Source organism: Anopheles moucheti, chromosome 2 (genome assembly GCF_943734755.1).
Source record: "Anopheles moucheti chromosome 2, idAnoMoucSN_F20_07, whole genome shotgun sequence".
In the NCBI taxonomy this organism is placed as follows: Eukaryota; Metazoa; Arthropoda; class Insecta; order Diptera; family Culicidae; genus Anopheles; species Anopheles moucheti.
The window spans coordinates 14,651,239-14,674,093 of record NC_069140.1 but is presented as its reverse complement, the minus strand read 5'-3'; the positions used below and the strand labels follow the sequence as shown (position 1 = coordinate 14,674,093).

At 46.7% G+C, this 22,855-nt stretch overlaps 1 protein-coding gene across 3 annotated transcripts; it reads right to left on the bottom strand.

The window, feature by feature from the left end:
• Positions 1-1,978: 1,978 nt before the first annotated feature.
• On the bottom strand, positions 1,979-20,908 carry LOC128310777 (lachesin-like). Of its 3 annotated transcripts, XM_053047494.1 has the most exons (9): positions 20,420-20,908; positions 5,963-6,093; positions 5,662-5,869; positions 5,410-5,580; positions 4,357-4,485; positions 3,918-4,277; positions 3,648-3,788; positions 3,023-3,115; positions 1,979-2,947 (listed from the first exon to the last, which is right to left on the bottom strand). In XM_053047494.1, the coding sequence occupies exons 1-9, from the start codon at positions 20,571-20,573 to the stop codon at positions 2,646-2,648; spliced, it is 1,689 nt and encodes a 562-aa protein (XP_052903454.1). In that variant the 5' UTR covers positions 20,574-20,908; the 3' UTR covers positions 1,979-2,645. The 3 variants fall into 3 exon arrangements, with proteins under 3 accessions (XP_052903454.1, XP_052903453.1, XP_052903455.1); XM_053047493.1 differs by having other exon boundaries at positions 1,979-3,115; XM_053047495.1 differs by lacking the exons at positions 5,662-5,869; positions 5,963-6,093 and having other exon boundaries at positions 1,979-3,115.
• Positions 20,909-22,855: the final 1,947 nt, after the last annotated feature.

The following is a 22,855-nucleotide window of genomic DNA, read 5'->3' as shown; positions in this document are numbered from 1 at the left end:
TTGAAGGAGGCCACTTGGACGAGAAGTGAGCGTCTATGTGTGAGCACGTTGGAACGTGGGAAGAACAATCGTTACCATCTGCAAGGACTCAACGTGAATTGGACAGAAGGAAGCGCCAAAGGAACGTGGCAAATGGCCATGAATTAGCTACACTGAAGCTTCGTCAAGGCGATACAGGACCATCGCGCCAGGGTAAAACCTTTTGCCGTCTCGGCCAATGTTGGGTTAGCCTCAGTTTGGCCTGGTGTTGTGCTGATTGATTAATCGCCTAGTAGGATTAGCAGTGCGATGGGGCCAAGATGAGTGGCGCTTCGACCGGAAGCGGAGCGCGTTTGTTCGTGGGAAAGAAAACTTCCCCCCCAGTTGTCCCACGACCATGGTGACAATCATTGATTGGGTAATCAATCAACCGGGCCAGAATGAGCATCGCAATTGTTAATCCAAACGAAGCCCGTGTACCGAGCCCCAGCACCGGCGACGGTGGACTGATATTTGTGGGTCGCACCGCAAATGCGATCGGGCGAGTTTGATCGATCTGTCGAAGGCGAGAGAATGAATTAATAAGACTTACGTCGACTTCCCGCTCCCCGTCCAGCAGCACGCCGGGGACCGGTGGGTGGAAATTCAATCACAAACACAGTGAAGCGTGATTAGTTCCCGCATTGAAATGGTGTTTCTGCTCGCGACATTCCGGCGGTTCACCCTGCGTCTTAGCGGGGCGAGGTCGCTTTTCGGTGTTGAAGCGCATTCAATATGCTAAATTTGATCAGCAGATTGTGAATATTTAATTGCATGATGACATGATTCGGTTTGCTGCAGTGTACCGCGAAAGTATTGCTATCGATTGAAGCGGAAGCGGAAGGTTGGTCTTTGGGATCTTTGATGTACTCGTTGGCAGACAGACGCTAATCATCATTGCCCGTCATCCGCAGACTACGCGTCTAAGGGTGATTTGTGGTGCATTGCTACTGAGAAGCCTGCCCCAAGTAATACAAAAATTCTGGCCTCATTCCATGCGTTCCAACTGGATGGAACTGTTTTCCTCCCCATTTGAGGATAATAATTCCTTCAGGATTTCCGATTTATAAACTTCCTTCGCTCGATGCAGGCGATGCACATCGAAGTTTGATGGTCAATCGAACTGGATTGCCATCAGCGCTACCCATGAAGTGTATATCGTAAACTTTCTCGTTTGCAAAACCCCCTACCCCGGCAAGATTGTTTCGTGCAACAGAGCACACAACACACATGCATGGGGCCATCGATTGCAAAGCGGATGCAATTGATTTAGATGAATGTGGCTCGATTCATCTGCAAACACTTACGAGCCGAAGCATTTATCTCACTTTAATACTTTTGAAATTAAAAAACTTTCCAAATAGCAGGCGAGCCGAATTCGTCGGCATCTTTGACCGTGCAGGGAAACTACGGCCATTTGGCGACTGTTGCCGACGTGAAAGTTTTATCCACACCTACCTTGCGCGCTGGTTTGTAACGGACGGCAGGCTGCCTTGCACCAACGGGCGAGTATTGTGCGGCGCGTTTATGGTTGTATCGATTGCTATTGATTTTCATGTGTGGTGTGCACATACGCAGCCACACACAGGGAGCTTCTGCCCCCCCAAAACACTTGTGCAACTGCCGACTGGAGAAGCTATGCATCTGCACCAACCGTGCACAGGCAACGTACACTTCCGGCCAAAGATTAATTTATTGCCCTGGCAAGTTTGTCGTTCATCAGTGCGAGAAAAATGGCTACCAAACCGTGAACGAGAAGGATTTCGAGAAGGAGCGAGCGAGAAAGAGAGAGACAGAAAGAGCGAAAGGAAAACTTACTCGTACGTTGCTATCGTTACTGCGGAACACACTTTCGATCACTTGGTTTTCTCAACTTTGACAAGCATAGTATGTCAGCGAGTGCTGTTTACAACGTTGTTGTTTTGTATGCGAATTTGGTTGTTTCAGTTTCAGTGTTCTTCTTTTATTGATTAGTACTCTGAATGTGCGCACTCTTTGCGAGCGCTATTTTTGTTTTTGCTGTTGTTATTTTCCTAAACTCGCTCGCCAGCGCACATTGCCTGACATCTGTCAACTAGGGTGTGATACTGTTCTTGTTGGCTATTGCAATTTATTACCGGAAGTATTTGCTTAATATGTACATCGTAACATGGCCGGGCTCCCACCATTTTTTTTGTTGTTGTTGGGGTGGGCCGGGAACGAGACTCTCTCGACGCTATTTATTCACTCTTTGCCTACCTTTTTCTTCTTCTTTTTGTCATCTGCCCCGGGGAACCCATTTCGAGTGTCCTTTTCGATCCCTTGTTTTGTGTGTGCTTCATTTGCAACGCATCCTTCACTCGGGCGGGGGGCGCTTATTTGATCTATTCTATACGGTAACAAGAACCTTCCGGGGGTCGCATTGCATGGCCGCACGGGCGGAACCGTGGGGAGGGGGGGAAGGTCGTTGCTTCCTGATTAATCCTAGCAAATTAGAAAACAACATTACCTTCGTTACCTCTTTCGCAACGAACGCCCATCGGTGTCGTCAGGTTGCTGTCTTGCAGCAGGGTCGTTCTCGACCCCGTCGCCATCGTTGGTGGCGGTGTAGCCGTGCCCGGTGACAGATGGCACCCGGTGCCGTAACCTCACAGCGCGCACGGCGCATGGTGGAAGACGAGATCGGGCGAGATTTTCTCTTTCGGCTTGCGACCGATCAGTACGAGCAGCAGAAAAAGTGTAATCCAGGGCAGATAGATTTGAAAGTAGCGAAAAAAGGACACACAGGACAGGGCTGTCACGATCAAAATGCTCATAAATCTATCCTCCAGCCCGGACAGGGGACGGAGCGTTCCGCCTAGCGTGCCGGCGGTCCAACGGCCACCGAGCAGCGTGACCGTGGAGGGTGCCGATGCCGCTGAAGAAGCCGCCGCCGATCCGTGCGGGTTCGCTGAGGAGGAAGAGGAGGACGAGGAGGACGATTTCGAGTAGGCCGTCAGATGCGGATAGTTGATGTAGGTCTCACCGTTCGCCCCGTACTCGACGTACCCCGGCGAGTAGGTGATGTACTCGATGATGAATCCTGTCGGAGGATAGGGCGTAGTGTCGTACGGTGGCCCTACAGAATGGATCGTTACACCCACAATCGGGTGCGGGAGGAGAGAGAGAGAGAGAGAGAGCAGAGAAAGAGAAAACAAAATGGCATCATTACACGGCGAAGGTGTTCTTGTCATTTTGGAGTGCATGGAACCGTATCCCCGGGGTGTGAACCGGGATGTGTATTGATCGGACCGTAACTTTACCGTCGGTACACACACACACACACACACACACACACACACACACACACACAGCAGTGTACAACACAAGAGAAGCGATGAGGGCAAACATAAAGCATTTTAACGAAACGATACAACATAACTCCAGCTGGTGGGGAAATTCAATGAATTTAAAGCGTTGTACATACACTTCGAAAACAAAACCCGAAATAGGAACAAAAAAGCACGTAATGATAAAGTGGACTTGTTGAAACTTGTTCTCGAGTGTTGGTGTGTTTCTAGTGGTACATCCATCATTTCTAGTGAACACAGGTGTAACCGGGACGCTGTAAGGGCATGGCTTCGATGTTGCGAAACTTCGGAAGTACTTACTTGGGCCCATTAGTGTAGTTCTTCGACGCGGTGGCGTAGCAGGTGGCGGTGCAGGTGTCGTCGTGGTAGTCGTCGTAGTCGTCGTAGACGTGGTGGTCGTTGTCGTCGTGGTGGTGGTGGTGGTCGTCGGTCTTTTAATCTCTGCAAATTGAACCCAAAAGGTGGGAAAGAACAATCGATCAAACAACGACTGGCTAGCTGCTAGCTCGTGAAGGCAACGTGCAACTTGTGCATGTCAGTGGTGAGACTTGGAATCGTTCCGCAACCTACCGTACAGCCGAATCGTTCGGTTGGTCTTGCCGAAGGCGTTCGATGATATGCACATGTAGCTGCCAGCGTCGGCCATGGAGAAGCTGCGAATCCGGAGCGTCATCTTCGCCGAGTACAGGCTGCCGAAATATTGCTCCCGAATTTCGTACCGATCACCGTTCAGCATCACCTCCTGCTGGTGATGGTTGAAGCTTTCCGCGCTGGACGAGCCCGGGCTGCCGCTGGGGTTGCGCCCTCCCTTCGCCACCTTCGTCCAGTAGTTGACCGAGCGTGGAAATGATTCCACCTCGCACTCCAACTCCACGTCCGATTCCTCGTACGCCCCGAGAAGCGTTTTCGCCGTCGTCACGTTTGGTGGAACTTTAAAAATTAGAGCAAGATGTAGCGTTTAAACGTTGAACACAGAACCACTCCCACACGCAGGCCTCGAACTACTTACAGTGAACGTTGAGATAGACGCGCTTGCTAACGGCTGGTGGGACTTCGTTGGAAGCGATACACAAGTATGCACCCATCTGTTTCCGACTGACGTGGGTCAGGTTCAGGAAGATGCCAACATGTTGATCGACTGCGGAAAGGATGCAACCCATAGAAAATGGTTTTGATTGAACGATTCAAACGAACGCAAACGGAGCGAGGGAACGGAAACGGTCGGTTCTGCTTATTGCTTTCGAAACGGTACAGCAAATAGAAGCGACTTTGGCAATAAATAAATTTCCCATGCAACCCAAATCAACTTGTTGCGTAAGTTTGTGCGTTCCGTCGCCCCATAAAAGGGTCTCGCTACTTGGGCAATTTTTTTGTTGTTATGTGTCGGGTGCAAAACAAATTTCAGTTACAATTTGATTGCTCTCAGCTAGGGAGAATGGTTGTGGTGGGTCTTGCGGAGTTGGAGGGAAAAGTAAATAATAAAAATAAAACGATAAAGATAGCTGATAAAGCACACCGGCACAAAACTCTGTCTGTCCAAGCGGGTGCGGCTCGCGTGACAAGGGGTATGTGTGTGTGTGCAATGAGGTAAAAATTTATGGTGAATATTATTGGCCCCAATTTGAGGTTAAAGCAGTGGCAGTATTACGAAGGATTGATCATAAATCAGAAAGGCTCAGTTCTGCCGAAGACGACGGGACATTACTGATGTCTTGATCGTTCCGTGGTGCCGTACGAACTGATGGGCACAGAGGGGGGCGGTTGTCCCGTTGATGGATCGTAAATTTCATGGGAAAAGCAGGGGAGAAAGCCCGTTTAATGCTGCTGGGGTTTTCGGTCGAACGAGCTAACGAGTTCGCAGAAGGATGTCGTTTGGCACTCTGTACTTGCATGTAATTTCCTGCCAACTTTGATGTGTTGAAACATGTGCCGATTGTTTAAAACAATTGCCTTGGTAAAAGGGTTTTTCTTTGTTGTGTGGAAAGCATGTGTTTTGGGATGATGTAACGGCGGTAGAGCCGCAAAAAAAAACCTTTAAAATCAATCCTGCGAGTGTGCTTACCCTTGCGCTGGTCCGTTCCGTTTCGGAGCTGATAGAGCGGGTTGCCATCGTCCCTTCGCCAGGTGACTTTCGGTGCCGGATGTCCGGTTGCGCGACAGTAGAACGTTGCGTTACCACCCTCACGCACTGTCATATCTGAGGATGATTGTTCGTCCGATATATCGGGTGGTACTGCAAAAAAAAAGCAAACGGAAAGGTACATAAGAGCACGAACAGCGCGTTTTGGTGTAAGCACCCTCATGCTTTACTTACGCTGCACATCCACACAGCCTACTTGTTTCTGGAGCGGTGTGACGTTTATTTGACACATGTAGCAACCCCGGTCGGATTCGCGCACGTTGCGTATCTTTAGCCGCCAGACGTCACGCTCCTCCTGCGTCACGCTGTAGCGTGAATTGTGCGTCACAACCCGTCCCTGGAGCGCCAGGACTGTCTGATCGGAGGCTCGCATCCAGCCGACCTGTGGGCAAAAATGAGGCATCCAAACGAGACCAAAGCGGTTGTTGTCAGCAAACCAGGGCTACACCAGTGCACAATGGATGGATGGCCTTACCTTGTAGGCACCTAAATTTTGTACAATGCAACTGAGTGTCGCCTCTCTACCTATAGGAACTGTCACGTTCTCGATCGGGCTGGCGAAGCTCGGCTTCAGTTCCTGCTCGTTACTGCGTGTTTCGGGCGATCCTGCGGAGGGAAAAAAAACAAACGAAGCAGGGTTGAAAAATGTGTCCTAAAGGGCGTGCAAAAATTGTGTGTGTTTTTTTTAAAACTAGACCAAACAAAGACCTTTACCGTCCATCGGTGCGCGCCAGGGCACTAATGAAACAATCACCAGCTAGTGCAACACACGGTGTCGCTAACAGGCACTTATTTTCCTAACGTACATAAACAAAAATACGCACTTTTAGTTTCACCCAGAGCGTATGGTCGTTCTGTAACGCGAATGGCTAATTTTTCATTCCCATCATTCAATGGGGGGCAAAAATGTACGCGAAGCGTCCACGTAGTAAAAAGCCCGAAATTACGCACAAGGAAGCGATATTTTCACGCTATTGATGGGTACTGCGATTCCGGCACGGTGAAGCAATTGGATTTTTCCATTTCAATTTTAGGCGATTTTGTTTCCATACCCGGAAAATGGTGGGCGAAAAAGGTTTCCACACAGCACAAGTAGCTGCGATTTGCGCGTTTTGCGCGAGCAAAAAGCAATCCGCGCAAAACTGATTGGAAAGTTTGTAAACCGATGCACGATTCAAAAGTACGCCAAAAAAAAAAACGACCCGGATTCGTGGTCACAGTCGTCAAACTCAGCAAATCTGCTCACCGGAGGTACCGTGGGGGCTGTTGTCGCGAACTTTTAACAAACGAAAATGCCAAAAAAAACCACCACCGAAGAAGCGTGGGGGCCAATATGTTCGAGAGTGGTGGTTCATTGCCTTTTTTGTGTGTGCGTTGTTTTGCTGTCCCGCGCATCGGTTGTTGGTGACAGTTTACAAAGCCGAGTGGCGAGAGCAATGGAGAGCGCGGGCCGATATTGTTACGGGACTCACCCCTCTCGGCCACCGTCACAGCCTTCCGGAATGGGGCGCAAACATGGCGCGCGTGTTGAAAGTGGCAGCGTTTGGAGTTTTGAGGTTTTTACCCCCGCGTTTGGTTGGGTGTTGATTTTTCCGAACGCTAACCCACCACCACCCACCCATCGCTTTGTGACCACCGCAAGGGCGACGACCAGCATCACCCCTAGGGTCGACTATTTTTGTGTGCTTTTGGGGGGTGCATTTCGGGAAGCGACCAACATGACCATAGCACACCAAACACACACACACACACACACATGCTCGCACAGGTACACGTACGTATAGACAAACATAAAAGCACGGTCCGTCGGCAAGTCGGTAAAGGCCCGGGCCGAAAGCGCTCAGGAGACGACCTCAGACTGGGCCGGGAAAATCGGGCAGCAAAATGCAAATGGCGGAAAATTACAGTTTAATTGTTGTATATGTACCGAACCGGTGGCAGCAGCAGCAGGTTCCATGTTCACGTTGTTGCTGTTTTGGGTTTGGGTTGTTCGGTTGTTCGGTTTGTAACCGAGTTCTGGTTTTGTATCCTACGGGCGCACCACCGGATCCCGCTAGGTTTGTTTGAGAATAAAAGAAACACAACAGAATTCACTGGAAAATCCTGCCCAAAACCCCAACCCTTTTGGTTCGCATTTTCCTCTTTTTCTTCTTTTTGCCTTCCGTTTGCCTATTTTACTGTTTTCAGTCCACCCACCGGTCTTCTGGGAAAGGTTGCCTTCTGGAGGACGCGGTTTTTTTTTCAGTTGCATTTGAAAAAGCGTGTCCTTTTATTTTACGCCACTCCGGTTTGGTTTTTTTATTTTACTTTCGCGTCAAATCGTGTCGCGCATCAGCGAAACCCCCGGACCAGCGGACGTTTGAATCCTGGCAAATTCTCGAAGTAAATTGCCCGAAAATGTGCCCCGCTTGAAGTTACACGGCGGCTACAAGGGGCATTACTTTTATGTTGTTTAACCTTTGATGGAATGACCCGTCGTTTTGTTGCCATTTTTTTTTTGCTTTTTCGTGTGTGTGTTATTTGTTTTATGTTTTTCGGTTGTTAATTTTCACAGCTTAATGAAAGAAAGAGCCCACTAGAACACGGCAACAAGCAGCGCTAAATACGGGAAAAAGACGGGGGAAAGGAACAGTGAATATAATGCTCGGGAGGGTTTAAAAGGCAATCAAATGAGGATGGGTTTTAATTTCTTCTCGCATTCAAATTGCTTGCCCCACTTGTCCGCTGTTTTTTGTTATTTTCAACTGTCATTTTAATTGCGTATCATTTACAAATTTTTCGATACGAAAATTAACGCCAAGCCGTTCGTGAAGGAGAGCGATAACTATCGCCGTTGGGTCGGTCCCCTGTGGGAGGCAGAACCGTGTTTACCTTCGGGCTTGTTTGTGTGCGCTGAGTTGATTCGATTGTTGATTGTTGCAAAATTTTCACCATCGTTCATTCACATCCCCCATACACACCACCAGTGGGTGGGAATCGATGGCATTGGCTTTAATGCAATTCAACGAGTCAATAGCCCTCAATGCTCATCTCATATATGGGGAATGCAATCGGTCCCCCCCAGGACGAGGGGTGGAATAATGTTCGCAAAATAAATCATCGCATCGAAATCGAATATTTATATGTGTAGGCAATAAATTCAACAGTATCGCGTAAATTATCATTGTTTTCAGGCACACTTTTCGGAACGATTCGACCGCATACCAAGCCATGCACGAACGGTACATTATTGTCGGAACGCAAAGGGAGCATAAGACACGTAAAATAAATTCTCAACCTTACCTCTATCTGGGGTGATTTTTTTTTCCTGTTTCATTGCACCTAAGCGAGCTAAGGTTTTGAGAAATGTGTTTTACTGCAAGCGAATAAATTGAAAACCAACCCCCGACCCCCCGGTCGAGATGCACCTTCGGAATGCACTTTTGCGTTGAAGAACGTAATTTCATCCCCTTTATTTTACCGAATCGAATTGCTCAATGAATTCAGCTAACGTTTTCCCCTACACAGCGGGGGAAAAAAAGGCTCACCTTTCTGCTTTCTGGTGAGATGAGCCGTAAATTACAAATTATTGCACTTTGCTACATTCTGATGAGATTCCATTTCTGTTCCTTCCGCTTCACAGTGGTGCAGCTCGGGCTAACGGGCGGTCAACGAAAATATTATTCAATTTTTCTTTCAATTATGGAGGTAGAATTTACTTTTGGTCTGGACTAAATATTAAATAATAAAATAAAACTTTTTCCCTTGTTCGTTGGATGTCCGCATGCGCCAATACGCCATAAGGACTTACTGATCTTAAGATACAAAAGGGATTCAAACATGTTTCAATGGCAAACCGAAGGAGCTTAAATCTTCAAGGAAGAAATCCAAACTCGAAACACATAATAATTGCTGGACTTCTTGGAACAATTATCGATAAGAGTGTTTATTCTGGTCAAGTTTTAGAAAGAAGACTATAAAATTCATCCCATTTGTAACATAATGACAAAAGCATTAAAAATAAATCAACCGTTTCGTCAATTTTAAACTAATTTTCATTTTCGATCGTGATATCTTTCAAATATATGAAATAAATGGAGCCATATTTTGAATATTTGTTAGTTAACTATTCTACTTTCGAAATATACTTCCCGCTCAATGTCCCATTTCCGGACCATAGTGGCGCTCCATTGTTATAAGTTAGCGTTAATCGATTTGCTAAATGTATGATCGTGATTCATTACGTGGCGCCAGCGGGGCAGAACGAAACGTACGAAGGGAGCGAACGGAAGTGTGAAAAAAACCCCCTAGATTGCAACTCTGGCTACAGGTACGTACAAAAATCTGCTGTAAATGCAGTTTTTCCTACCTATTCTGACACCGGAATTGCTAATCGATTCGTCCTTCGGTTCGCAAATGGTTATTAGCTTGCAATCAGTACGTGAGAAGAAAATGATCCCGTTTTTTTTTTGTCCGCTTCCATGCTAGGTGAGAGAATGTAATTTCGGTATCAAGTATCGTACAAAAACATATACTACCGCTAATCAATAGAGCTATTTAGTAGAGTCAGGAGTTTTGGTGATCCTTTGCGCTGGATTAGCACTTCCCGACACTTCTCCAATTGCACAACGGACACAACCCTTGAAATCTGCGTTTGCTCTGCGTTCTGCTCTCGGAATACATTAATCATGCTTAAAATTCAATCCCCATTTCGAGCGCGGCTTATCCCGTTGACAAAACGAAACGTATCTAAACGTCTTAACGGAACACAGCCGCTTTCTTCCGATCTTTGTGTCAGATAGGGGCAAAATAAGCAAAAAACAAAAACAAAAACACAAACGAAACAAACCCCGTGTCTCATCAAACCCAACTGAGCCAGCTTGCCATAAATTGTGCGCCGCCCAAAATCCCATTGCAGCGCGCGTAAATTGCCCTCCATCAGTCTAATAACGATCGATTGGTCCGAGAGCCTTTGGAGGGCACGAAAATGAAGCTGCTCGTCTACAGACGGATACAAATTTGATCTGCCGAGCCCCGGGAAGCGGGAAAATGCTGACTCAGCGTGACAAAGCGGGGCAAAGCGCGGCTGGCAAAGATAAATCAGTGTTGTGTGTACGGGCGACGCTCTAGCGCACTGCCTTCGGGGCTTGGGAAATTTATTGGTTTCGCTACTGCCACTGGTTTATTCCTTTCCCCGGGAACAGTGTGTGAGGATCACACACACGCTTCCTTGATAGTTATTGTGGCCGTCATCGGTGTTGTCATCGGTAGGAAGTTCGCTGTAAGCGATCCACCTCCTGTGCGAGGGATGGAATTTTTCAATCAACGATTTACACTCTAATCCCATTCCGGTCGCCTCCCGGGTGTTCCGATGGGGGTTGTTTTTTGCGGTGCGGCAACATTCGTAGGAAACCCATGGCCTACCATTAACCCGGTCCATTCAATAATGACCAATTTCCTTCATTTTCCGCTGACTATTGTTAATGTTTCTCGTCACGCAGCATCCGAGAGCGAGAGAGAGAGAACGTAGGAGGCGTATCCCTCCTTTTTATTACTGCTTTTCCCCCGAATATCTACAGTTCATTTCCATTGGCATTCTGTCTTCCACAAAACCACAAAACCGACCGGGTTCTTTAACTCATTTTTCTTCTTTCCGGTCAATCATCGTGTTCCGGGGCGCCACAGGCCCGGAAACCCCAAAAAGGTTTCTTCTCTGTTGGGGCCGTTGCACCACAGCTGACCACAACCGCAGTTGAAATATAAGCGGAAATTTACTTTTACTGGCGACTTGTGATGCTATTGCTGAGTATTGGGGGGGGAGGTGGTCCTGCCTTCGTAAGCCCAAACAGAGCCAGCAGGCTGTAGACAACAACAACGGCACAAAATCCATTACTCTGCCAGTTTGGTCAGTGTCTTGTTGCGAAGAGCGCACGTCCCAATAATACGCATTCTGTCCTATAGAAACAAAAAAAAACACCTACTACGTGTTTGCCAAAAGACATTCCCCGTTGTACAAAAAACAGAAACAAAAAAGCAAACATGGAAAGTACAAAAACCCTCCGTGTGTACATCTCAACGTTCGATATCAAGGTGACGATTTGAACGATGTGACCGATATTCATACGATGCGTTTACCTTGCGTTTCTTCCCGGTCCGGCATCAAAAGGAGCATGTTGGGCAAAAATGGGACTTATTTCCTGTTTGCAGCTAAAAAAACACTCGCTACAAGCACTGTGTTTCACAGGCACAGGAAATGAAAATTGAAGCCGGTCGCATCAATCGACCGAAACGCATCAAGCATGATGCAGTATGAACGACCGGAAGAAGTAAAACGGACCGCTGTGTGCACACTCGAACGCGCCCCAAACCCAGTTGCAGGATGCAGTTTGCAAATTCTTCGTCGAAAGTTCGTCCCCACTCCAAAAAAACACACACAATTGTGTCAAAAATCTGTGTCACCACCCTTCGAATAATGGGGGGTTGGTTTTGGAAATCTGAAATCCGGCAATCCGGAATCGGTTTTGCGGGGAGTTGCATTTCCAGCTGCAGGAAAATGAACTGTCCCCTAGGGGTGTTCGTGGCCGGGTTTTTCGGGGGCGGCCAAAATGTTATGTTCCATAATTCGGCCTGGCCAGATGCTACCGATAGCCCTCCGCACACGTTCGATATTTGCGACAACCTCAAAACATTGAGAAGGTTCCGTTCCCATCCCGAACCGATACAAAGGACTGCCTTCTTTACTCACTCACTTTACTCACTATACTCACAGGGACACACAGGCTGCAGCTGCTGCTACTACCGTTCGCAAAGTAATCGAAGCGTTCAACCAAACACGAATCGAGTGTCGAAACCGGGCCCGGGGTTTCGACAAAACACCGATCTGCCGATGGAACGGTTCATCTTCACACTTGGTCCTGGACGTACACACCCGGGTAGTTCGATAGGTTTCCGATGCACCTGGCAAGCACACCGATACCATGCTGCCTGTGCTCAATCATTATTCAAATGGTAAAGGTACGTTCCAGTTCCCACCAGGGCAGCCTCAACTCAATTTGTAACGGAATATGTTTTTATTCCGTTCCGAAGCGCCACTTCTTCATCCTAAGTACATCGTTCGCATGGGTGCGTTCTACGGACGTTGGTGCGAAATAAAACATTCCACAGCAAATTGATTGTTTTCGATAGGTTTCGATAAAAAGGTTACCATTACTACTAACTAACGGTCACATTGAGTTGATACAATTAATAATCGTTACGTTCGCTACTGTTGAGTAAATGTTTGTTGGCAACGATTATTAATTGTTTCAACTCAATCGGAATTTGAGGCATTTTAACAGTAAATATTTAACTAAATGGCGAAATAAATGCCAGGTTTACAAATATAAAACCATTGTTTTGTTTTAGATTTCATAAACGTGTTCCTCGTAAATTGTAATAAACATTTATTATTCCAAGTAATTGGCACACACGTTCTGGCCATCATGCTGGCAATCTATAAATAGGTTGTGCCACAAAAAAATCGCCTATGGTCACAAACCACTCATTGAGCCATTTTTAACGTCTTTGTAGGAATTTAAGCACATGTAGCAGGCAATTTCAAGGCCAATCGATAAATGATATTCTTAAAATGTCTAGTCTGATGAGTAAACGGTGATGAATCCCAATTGAACGACTTCTCTCGTGGGCGGCTCTTGTACACGGTAGCGTTGCAATTTTAATTCAAAAAACATAATATTATATGCATAAATTTGTAATTGGCATTGTAATTTGTTAAAGTAAGCTTTTAAAAGTAGTGTTTTTCTACAACTGAAAAAGTAAGATGATCAAACATCCCGCAAATGGGCAGATTCTGGCACAAAACTCGACATTGTTTAAATATAAGTACCCCCAATGATGATAAACTTAACAATGTTGTGAAATGTTCTACTTAATAACACCTGCAATATATTTAATAATATTTTACGACGTTTATATAATTTGTTTTATATTTTATCCAGGTGGCCGTCTTGTCCCACAGTAATAGCACGTCATTTTTAACCATTTTTCAAACGATCACTTTCTGGATCTCATTGATTGGTGAAGAAATAAGTGTAAACCTTGTAATAAAAACATATTCGGCTGTTGTCCAACAGGTTTTAGTAAGTTAGATAATGAATTGCCTAAGGTGGCTCACTCGGCCCCAACTTCCTCTACATCAAAATTGGCTGTACGGTGTACCTTTTAGGCGTGCCCCTGTTAAAGAATGATTTTTATTCAACCATTCATCGTCTTTTTTACTACACAATCGGTCCTATCCTAACCGCTGAAAAAAAGGCAGTATTCTCCATTTACAAAATCCATCATCCAGTAAATTTAAACGCAATCGCGCCACGCAGCATCGCAACCGCACTTTCAACGCTAGCCGGAAAGTGACTTCCGCCACCTTCGCCAAAGGAACCGGTAGTGAAGAAAAATGGAACAAGAAACCACGCTGGTTCTGGGCCCGCAACCAAAACACAGCAGCACAGAAACGTCCTCCTGTGCTCAGTGTCGGTTTGTGGCGGCCACAAAGCAATGGCCACAATTCTCCAAGCTCATTAAATACAATACACTCGTGCCGGTGTGTATTGGCGCTGTGCAGAAACCGTGCTGGGGGACGGGTGGCTTTGATCGGTGGAAAATGAATTACTTCGTTCGCTAAATACCGATGGGGATCGGTAAACGTAATGAGTTTCAGATACTTTCCTCCCGATTTTGCCTTACAGGTCTCGTCTGCTTCCTTCGGGGGATCTGTCCTGATGCGTGAAAGGTGAAGGTGATGGAGCAAAGCAGCGATCAATCATTTGAAAACGTTTATAAAAGCGAGCAGAGGGTGAATTAATCTTCGTTCACCGAGAGGAAGCTTTTTATCGTGAAGGCCCCGCGAGCCACGAGCTTGCACAATCAAGCTGGATTCGTGAAAAAAAGGGGAGGGCGCAAAAATAAAACATTCCTTAATAGAGAGCACAACAAAAAACAAATCGGTGTAAATCTTATCGATGGCGATGAGCTTTCGGCCCTTTCAAGCTCAGCTCGCGCGCAAAGCAACTTTCCAGCAAAACTCTCCTGGCGGGTGCGGCCAAAAACACTCGAGAGTTGGGTTTGCTTTATTTCGGGTAATTCCCACCCAAGACTGTGGGTTCGGGAGTGTGTCGCTTGTGGCTTAGAGGTAGAAGCGTTGTGACTAGCGGCTTAAACGAAGAATGAAATGAAACCGTGCGATAGCCGAGCTTCCCCCTCGGGGGCATGAAAATAAAAGCGATAAAAATCCTTTTTCCACGGAGGCCGAGACCGTGGAAGTATTAGAAAGCGAGCTGAGAATGCTGGCAAAACATGCTGGAACGATGATCCGATGATACTCCGGTGGAAGATGGCGAGATTTTCAGCTCCACAAAAACGCTCCCCCCGTCCCGGTCGGTGGGTGTGCAACGGTTGAATGAGTTTTTATTTGAATTTACATAATTATTATTGAGCCCCACGCCAGAGACAGCAAACGGCAGAGCATAAAAGGCTTGCGGGTCGCGACACAAACTCAGACAAAGCCACACCACCGGAGCGCGTTTTGTGGCCCGCCCGAGCGCAGTGTTAAGTTCGGCTAGCCGGAACAGAAAGTTGCAACATAATTCAAATAAAACACCCTCTAAATTAGCGCGCCCACACAGCGAGATTGCCATGCCGCCCCGTCTCAGAAGTGAGAAAAAGGCCTCAGTTCCCACCAGAGGGGAGTGAAGGAGAAGCGTTGTGGCAGATCCTTTTAAAATGACTTGCCAACATCGTCGCTCATCGTAGTAGAGCGCTCATAATCTACTTACCTACCGGGCTGAAAGATGGTTGAGCAAGACAGAAAAAAGGGTGCCAACCAACAAGGTTTAAGCTTCTTTTACCACCACGGCCACTAGGAGGCCACCACGAGAGAGAGACGCAACTGACGCAGTTAATGGAGGTGCTGACACTGAGTTTAAAAGGCACAACGACTTACTGTACCACTTATGCTAATGAGCAAACATTAGTGACTGTGGCGACCGCACCGCCGTAGCTCGTTGCCGTTGGATTTATTGGGGAAAGATGACTTCACCTCCCCCGAGTGCCTAAAACTAGCCACCCACTTCTAGCTGTCCTGCGGCGTGGCAAGTTGTTGTCAGGGGCATTATTTTTGCAAAGGGTCATTCTGAGATTTGAATGGGTCCGGCTATTGAACTACTTCATTCGAGGAACGAGGAACTTTAATTGTTCGGTCAGTACAACAAGGTGATTTCGTAAATGCTCCTCCATTTTGCTAACAAGGATCAAGTAGTCACTGACGGTGGTCGAAGCTCGAAGCGCTTCGCAATAACTTATGCACCATAATCGCTTATGTGATTTTGGGGAAGGTTGTATTGTGACTTTACCCCCCCACTTAGCACCGATTTTCCGGGAAACTTTCAGCAGACGCGACCATTGTGGGAAACTTTTGTCCTCACAAATTATTTCTCAAAAATTCCACACCAAAAGCACGAAAAACACGAACCGAAAGCATTGTAAGCTTTGCTTGCTTTGCGCACACACACACACCGGGACAAAAAACCGGGCATTAGCTACGGCTTACCTTCGCTTTAAAATGGCCTTTATTGGGTTGTATCAATAATGCACACAAACCATCGCCATCATCATCATCATCATCCCGAAAATGGTGGCCGCGTGGGGATGAGGGACGCGGGAGGATCGAGAAAACAAATGCCAAACTTTCCACATCCGTGTGCCGCTTCCGTGGCACAATTCGGCATAGCGGAAAGGACCTGCGCCCGGACAAAAAAATCCCCAAAATAGGGAATGGTTCAGCGAAAGCTGGTTTGCTTCGCACCGCTTGGCGATAAAGTTTTGCTCTATTGCTTTGCGCTTCAATGATTACAGGGGACGGGGTGGGAGCAGCAGCATCACCAAACGTTGGCCACTTTTGTGTTCGTGTGTGTGTGTGTGTGTGTCCACTCCTTCTGTCCCTCCCCTCCCCCCTCTCCCTCTCTTCAAATAATGTTGTTCAAGCATTAGCGGAAAACATTCCCGAATGTGTGCTTTCGGTGCGTGAGCAAGGGATGCTCAAGAGGATTTTCCTACCGGGACAAACCTTGGTACGGTTGAGTTCCGGTTTTTTATTTTCCCTTTACCGTCACGTTCACTGTCGTGTGCGTGTGTGTGTTCAGGCATTATTGGCTTTTGTTCGGCAAATCTCTCCGAATCGCTATTGATCCCCGGTTTAAGGACCGAACCGATGTAGCGGATACTCGAAGGAATCGCAACTAGCACTGGCCCGACATCATCGAGAGCGAATGTTTTTCCTTCTATTCCGGCTGCTTCCGCAAGGACATCTTTTCGGCCCACTTGCGGTCACGGATCCGCACACGGGGCGCACAAGAGCCTCGGTCACGGTCATGTGTATTTTTCCCCACCCCACGGGACCGTTTTCTCCCTCTCTCTCTCTCCCTCCCCCTATCGGTATGTTGGAAAATCTTCGACCCCAAACCTGCTGCCCTGCAAAGGGAGGGGAAGTGAAAGGATTTTTCCGTTATGGTGGTGGGTGGGTTCTTCTATTTAGTACGCCAGAAGTCCAAAAATCTGGAACTGGATAATATCGGTTTGGTCGGACGAGAAAAAAGGGTCTCCTCGGTCTAGGGGCGGACGAACGAAAGGAAACAAATAAAAAAAAAACATTCAATATGACACTCGCATGGAAGCAGACAAATCCGGGAAAAGGCAAAAAAAGGAAACGAAATGAAATAACTAAAATTGATCAGAGCCCAGAAAAACATGATTGATGGATTGTCATTTTCTATCATTGCACTTGCACAATGATCGTGTTTTTTTTCGGGGGGTAGGGACATATAAACAACCCTGTATGTGTGTTTGTGTGTATGGTTGTTTACCTTCCCTCTCTCCCTCACTATTTCACTTTGTTGTTTTGGGAGACCATTCCCGGGTGCAGGGGTTTGTTTTCGCTTTGGGAACACCATTGCCGAACAACATTGTTCGTATGTGCAAAACTAACTAAACCACACACACACACCACCATATGCAGTAGTACTCTCGAGCGGTTTTCTCTCTGAAGGGCACTCAATGGGGGGGGGGGGGATGAGGGCTGTGAGATACTCATTCAATTTTAGCACATTGGTGGTGTTGTCCTGTGCTTCGGCATCTAAGCGCGTGTTTGCATTTGACAAGCTTTTGCTCGCATTCCGACACATGATTGATGGTGCGCCCGATAGAAGTCATCATCTCCGCCCGGCGGTGCTGCTGCTGTAGGTGGACGATTCTCCCCCGCCTTGCCTCGTTTTATTTTGAGCCCCTACCCCCCCCCCCCCCCTTTCGCACCGCCGAACTCACCTCACCCAGCCCCGGGGGGGGCCGGATGGTGGTGCTTGATTGACCTATAGGTTTCGATGCTTGGCAATAATTAATCAACCTATCGGAAGCGTACTTAATCAACACTTGAGGTCAACCGTAAATTATGAACGGTTTTCGGGCCGAAACACTCTGACCAGCGCGGCTACCGCAAACGATTGAAACTGAATATCCTTTAGCAGAGCTTCGGCCAGTTTGCGCAGTCGGCCAACGGCGTGCACTAGGGGCTATCGATCCGTCGCCATGCCGTCTAAGGGGAAGGGTAAGTTTGTCGGTGGTATAATTTACGCATCAACCTCCAAAACCCGTGAACCGCCCAGACCCGGCGTGTGTGATATTAAGCCCTGCCGAAGCCTTTTGATGGTGGTAAATAAATCTTCCACGGCAAAATGGACGACCGGAAGCGGACACCATGGCGCAAAAAAAAGAATGGCGCGTGTACAGCCAGTATGCCAGTAAACAAAGGATGCATTTTTTGTGTGTCATGCACCCGCAGCTCGCACCCGGGGCGTTACATGCCAGAATGGGTGTGTTTCGTCGAAAATTAATACCAAAATAAGGAGAATTAATGTGATGGCCATCATGCCATTAAACAATTTTAAATTCACAAGCATTAGCTTACATGGAAAATTATTTAATTTGTGACACCCAACCAGTGGGCGATCCAGTGGCGTTTGCATTACATTAAGCAAAATGGACAAATTTCAGCGAATTTAAAAACGAGATTCCTGTCACCTAAAGGAAAAGACGGAACTTTTCCTATTTCGTATCCATTCTATTATGCACAACCAAAAATTAACTTTAAAATAGCCACCTACAATAGAATTTGGAAAATATTATCTACAATAAAATGCTGTAACTTTTATAGTTATCTTTTAAAGTAGTAATAAGTGCAACTTGAATTTTGGACACAAGTTTCATAGTTAATAATTCTACAGCTTGTATTACAAGATTGGACAATGTAGATTTTTGTATGCAACATTGAGGTTGCATAAAAACCAGAGGCGTCGGTCTTTACACAGTAGGACCAGTCCAAAATCCCATCCGGAACCGTCCTCCATACGCAGGACTTACTATCCAGCTTACGGGATATATTTTTTTTTTATTTTTTTTCCATTATGATGGCCAAGGGCAGTATGATCGACATATTTTGTCGAAATTCCATGACTTTGGGCATTTCCTCATTACTTACGAGATATAGTTGTATGTTTTTCAACATTTTATAAATTTTCAAAATGGACCTGTTTTTAAAGAGTATTAAATAACCTTTCCAAAACAGTGCCGATCATTGAAATCTCTGTCTCTGTGCAACTGTACTTAAGGAAATATAATCACTCAAAGATGGTTCTGCCATTTATCAAATTGATCGGAGTTTAAGACCTAATTTTAAGCTTTCGTAATATATGAGTATCTACTTTAATGGAAAAAGTACTAGAAGTACCTGTATGTAACACAAGATCATATTTATTCGGGTGCTCGTCCAACTATTTACCACGAACAGTCGCATTTGACCAGCAGACAATTACCCAGAAGGAGCGACTTGTAAAAAAACATATATTCCGAATAGTTAATTAAAACATTTTACCAAAAACCATCAACCCCACTAATAGCACACGGAAGTACAAACATATCACAATCATAGCATCATAGTTCTTGGAGATAACTCTGATACCAACACGAAGTGAAAGTTAATACCCAGGACCACGTAAAAGCTAAAAGGTTTCTAACAAAGGTTTTTGTGTTGAACATCTTTCCTGAAGGCTTATTAAACGTAACGCTTCCATGGAACTTTATAATACTCAGTTATCTTCAATGGAATTTGGGCTTTGGGGCCATTTCCCATGCAATGCGGTGCTTCAATTACCTTGGAAATGTTTGATGATATATCAACAGGCACAACAGTATGAAGCGATTATCTAATCGTTTTCACATTTGCCGTCACGAAAGAAATAAACCGTTTTGATGCTCTTTACTTTCATGATTGCTTTAGGCTCCATTTCGTTCATCACCCAACAACTTGAATTTGCTCCAACGTGGTGGTGACGTTCCGGTGGGTTTCTCTCATACGAGCACCCTCATATAAAGCATCTTCACTTCCGGGAAAATCCCATTCGAAAGCTCTCGCATATTCACCCACCGTCATGTGGCAAGATGTTGAAAGTCATCACAATCTCATAATATCTTGATTGATCATCAGAGCTCGATCGATGCAAGCATGTGTGTGGAATAATAACGTGCGCTTGAACCACAGCCCGTCTCGCCCTCAAGGATATGCTGGGGACCATCGTTCCCGGTTTCATTCCCTGTTTGAAAATTAAAGTAGAATGAAGCCGGGCACAGAGTGGCAGCATCCCGTAGAATGCGCCTCGGAGTGGTAAACTAGTTGGAAATTCCAACGGATTTGCAAACACGTGCTACGTGACCATTTCCGAAACCAAACACACCGAACGAGGCCGACTGTTAGGGGGCAAATCTCTGAACCCTTGCTCGTTTTTTTTTCTTTGCCGCTTGCTTGAGGTTTCTTCCGGATTTCTTTCATCTGTTCATCTGTCCGAACACTTACCCTTGACAAACATCGTCAGCAATCCCAGCCACAGCAATAATCCACCGGTTGGAGCTGTTCGATGCCGAGCTCCGGTTCGGCGCGTACCGGTGAGGCAGGGCATCACACCCTCCGTCCGGTGCCGTCCGGAAGGTCGATACGGGCCGTCGTACATAATTTCTGCTTCTTTTATACCGATCACGTACAGCGAAACGAGACGCGCTGAGAAGGCCGAAGAACACTTCGTTCTGCGCAAGGGGAAACTTCTTCCCTTACGGCTTCTGGCAGCGGCGACTTCCCAATGTTCGAACTTTCGATAGCTGTACCGGGAACTTCCGATAACTAGGGGAACCCGAGTGCACGTCCCGGCACGGTCGTTCGCACGAATGTCGTACCGTTTGCGTGCGTTCGACGGAATGTTTTCGAGTATGGAAAGAAGCGCAAAATATGAAGGAACCAGATGGAGCAGCACTATACGGATTTGCAAAAAAACCGCTTTGCCGTAACACTGTTCCGGGATGGTCCGGGCGTCGTTTCATAAATTTTGTAAAATCCACCACTTCTTCCACAACTTCTCACTTGTCCGCCACCGCCCGACTGTGTTGCTGCGAAATTTCGATTTCGTTTTGCGATATCCTAAAACAACCGGCCGCTGCTGGCTGGTGCTATTGAGGAAAATCGTTTTATGACAAGTCGTCGACCGTCATTTTGACCTCCACCGTGCGCCTTCTTGCCGAATACTCCCGCTCCCGTACGTTTCGCAGTGCGACGGTTGGCCCCGAGGGCTCAATCTGGCCGATATCTACGATTCGATACGCATAAGCACTTGTGTTCCGTCGTTAACCCTTTCGGCAACCATCGGCGAACGCACTGTTGTCCTTTGCCTTTATTGGCCATCATATTCGCACATCCTGTGACGTGCGACACGGGTTGTCAAATTCGCACATTCGCCCCTTAGGGCACCGGGGCGGCTCTTCTTCACTCGCAACGTGCACCGGAACAGCGTTTCTGCGTGTGTGTGTGCTCAGTAATAATCGTAATAATCATTCGGCCGTTGACAACACCGACACAAGTGGTGGGGAGCACCGTTTACCACCTCACAAAGCCACTGCTACAGAGTTCAGCGCAAAATTACGGACCAATCCAATGCTGGCAAGTTTCCGACACACGCTTATACACACACACACACGTACCGGGAACCCGTTTCGCACTCCTTCGGGGTGGTGGTTTTTCCGGCCCACGGTTCCACTTCACTTTCATCCACGGGGAAAGAAGTGTAAATAGGCCGCTTTTATTTACTTAGGTCGCCATCGCACAGCAACGCAGTCCGTCAGATGTTGTCAGTATTCTAATAAAATCACCCTTTTTGCTTTTTGCGATAACTTTTTACGGCCTGCTACGGTTTCACGCACACACACACATACGCAAGCGGTGGTTACTTGGATTTCACTATCGGATGTGGCCGGGTGCTTCGGTTTCCGGTGGCTGTTTGTATACAGCGCGAGCGCAGCGCTGGTTCTGAAAGCAGAGAAAAGGTCAGAAAGATAAGGATACTCTTAGCGGATAGCGTTTTACATCGATTTAAGTAAATTATTGATACCCTCTGCCTGTCCGATGCGATCCCTTCGGCAAATATTGTACATTGCGTAATGCGATATTGGAAAATGATATCCATTTCGGGGGGTTGGGGATTGATTTTTCCGGTTTGTTTGCCCTTTGCGTCCACCATTTGCCATTTTGACAATCGACGTGCGAGACTGTTTTGACAGCAAACGAACGTTTACGCATTTTTATTGGGCGATTAATCCTGTTTATTTACCGACAGTGTTGGACGGTGGTTGGAGCGCTCGCACGGAGATTAATTTCTCCGAGACTTCATTTCGCGCCCCTCAAAATGTTAATTTCCACCGCTTGGTCGTGTGTAAAGGAAACATTTTTGCAACAAATACATGGTGAGAAATTTCATTAAAACATTCCATCTTACCATGGCCGATGGAGGCACAAGCAAGCAAGTACTTCTGTTTGTGTTGGCTTCCGCACCCAAAACAAGATGTTTATGAGCGGTGTCGATCTGCTGATTTGAAGCTGATATCAAACGCAAAACAAGTCCATTTGGGAAATTGGAAAACTTTTGCCTTCGGTGGGTATGTTTTCTTTTTTTGTTCCGGGAGTTCCGTCCGTAAGCATAGACGTCTGCAAATATGGCAGCAAATGAAACATGCAACAGCAGATATCACAGTCGGTTCATACATCAAGCGAAGCGTCTCGTCTCTGTACATTTGTCGAAGCAGCTGCAGCTATCGTCAATGAAGCTGCAAACATAAACGCTTCTCGCCGGGGAATGTAATTAGAAATTCATAACATCAGCGTGTTTTTTTTTTGCTTCGACCCCCTCAAACTAAACTCCCAACAGCCATAACGGGTGATGATATTAACATTCCATTAACATTCCTTCTA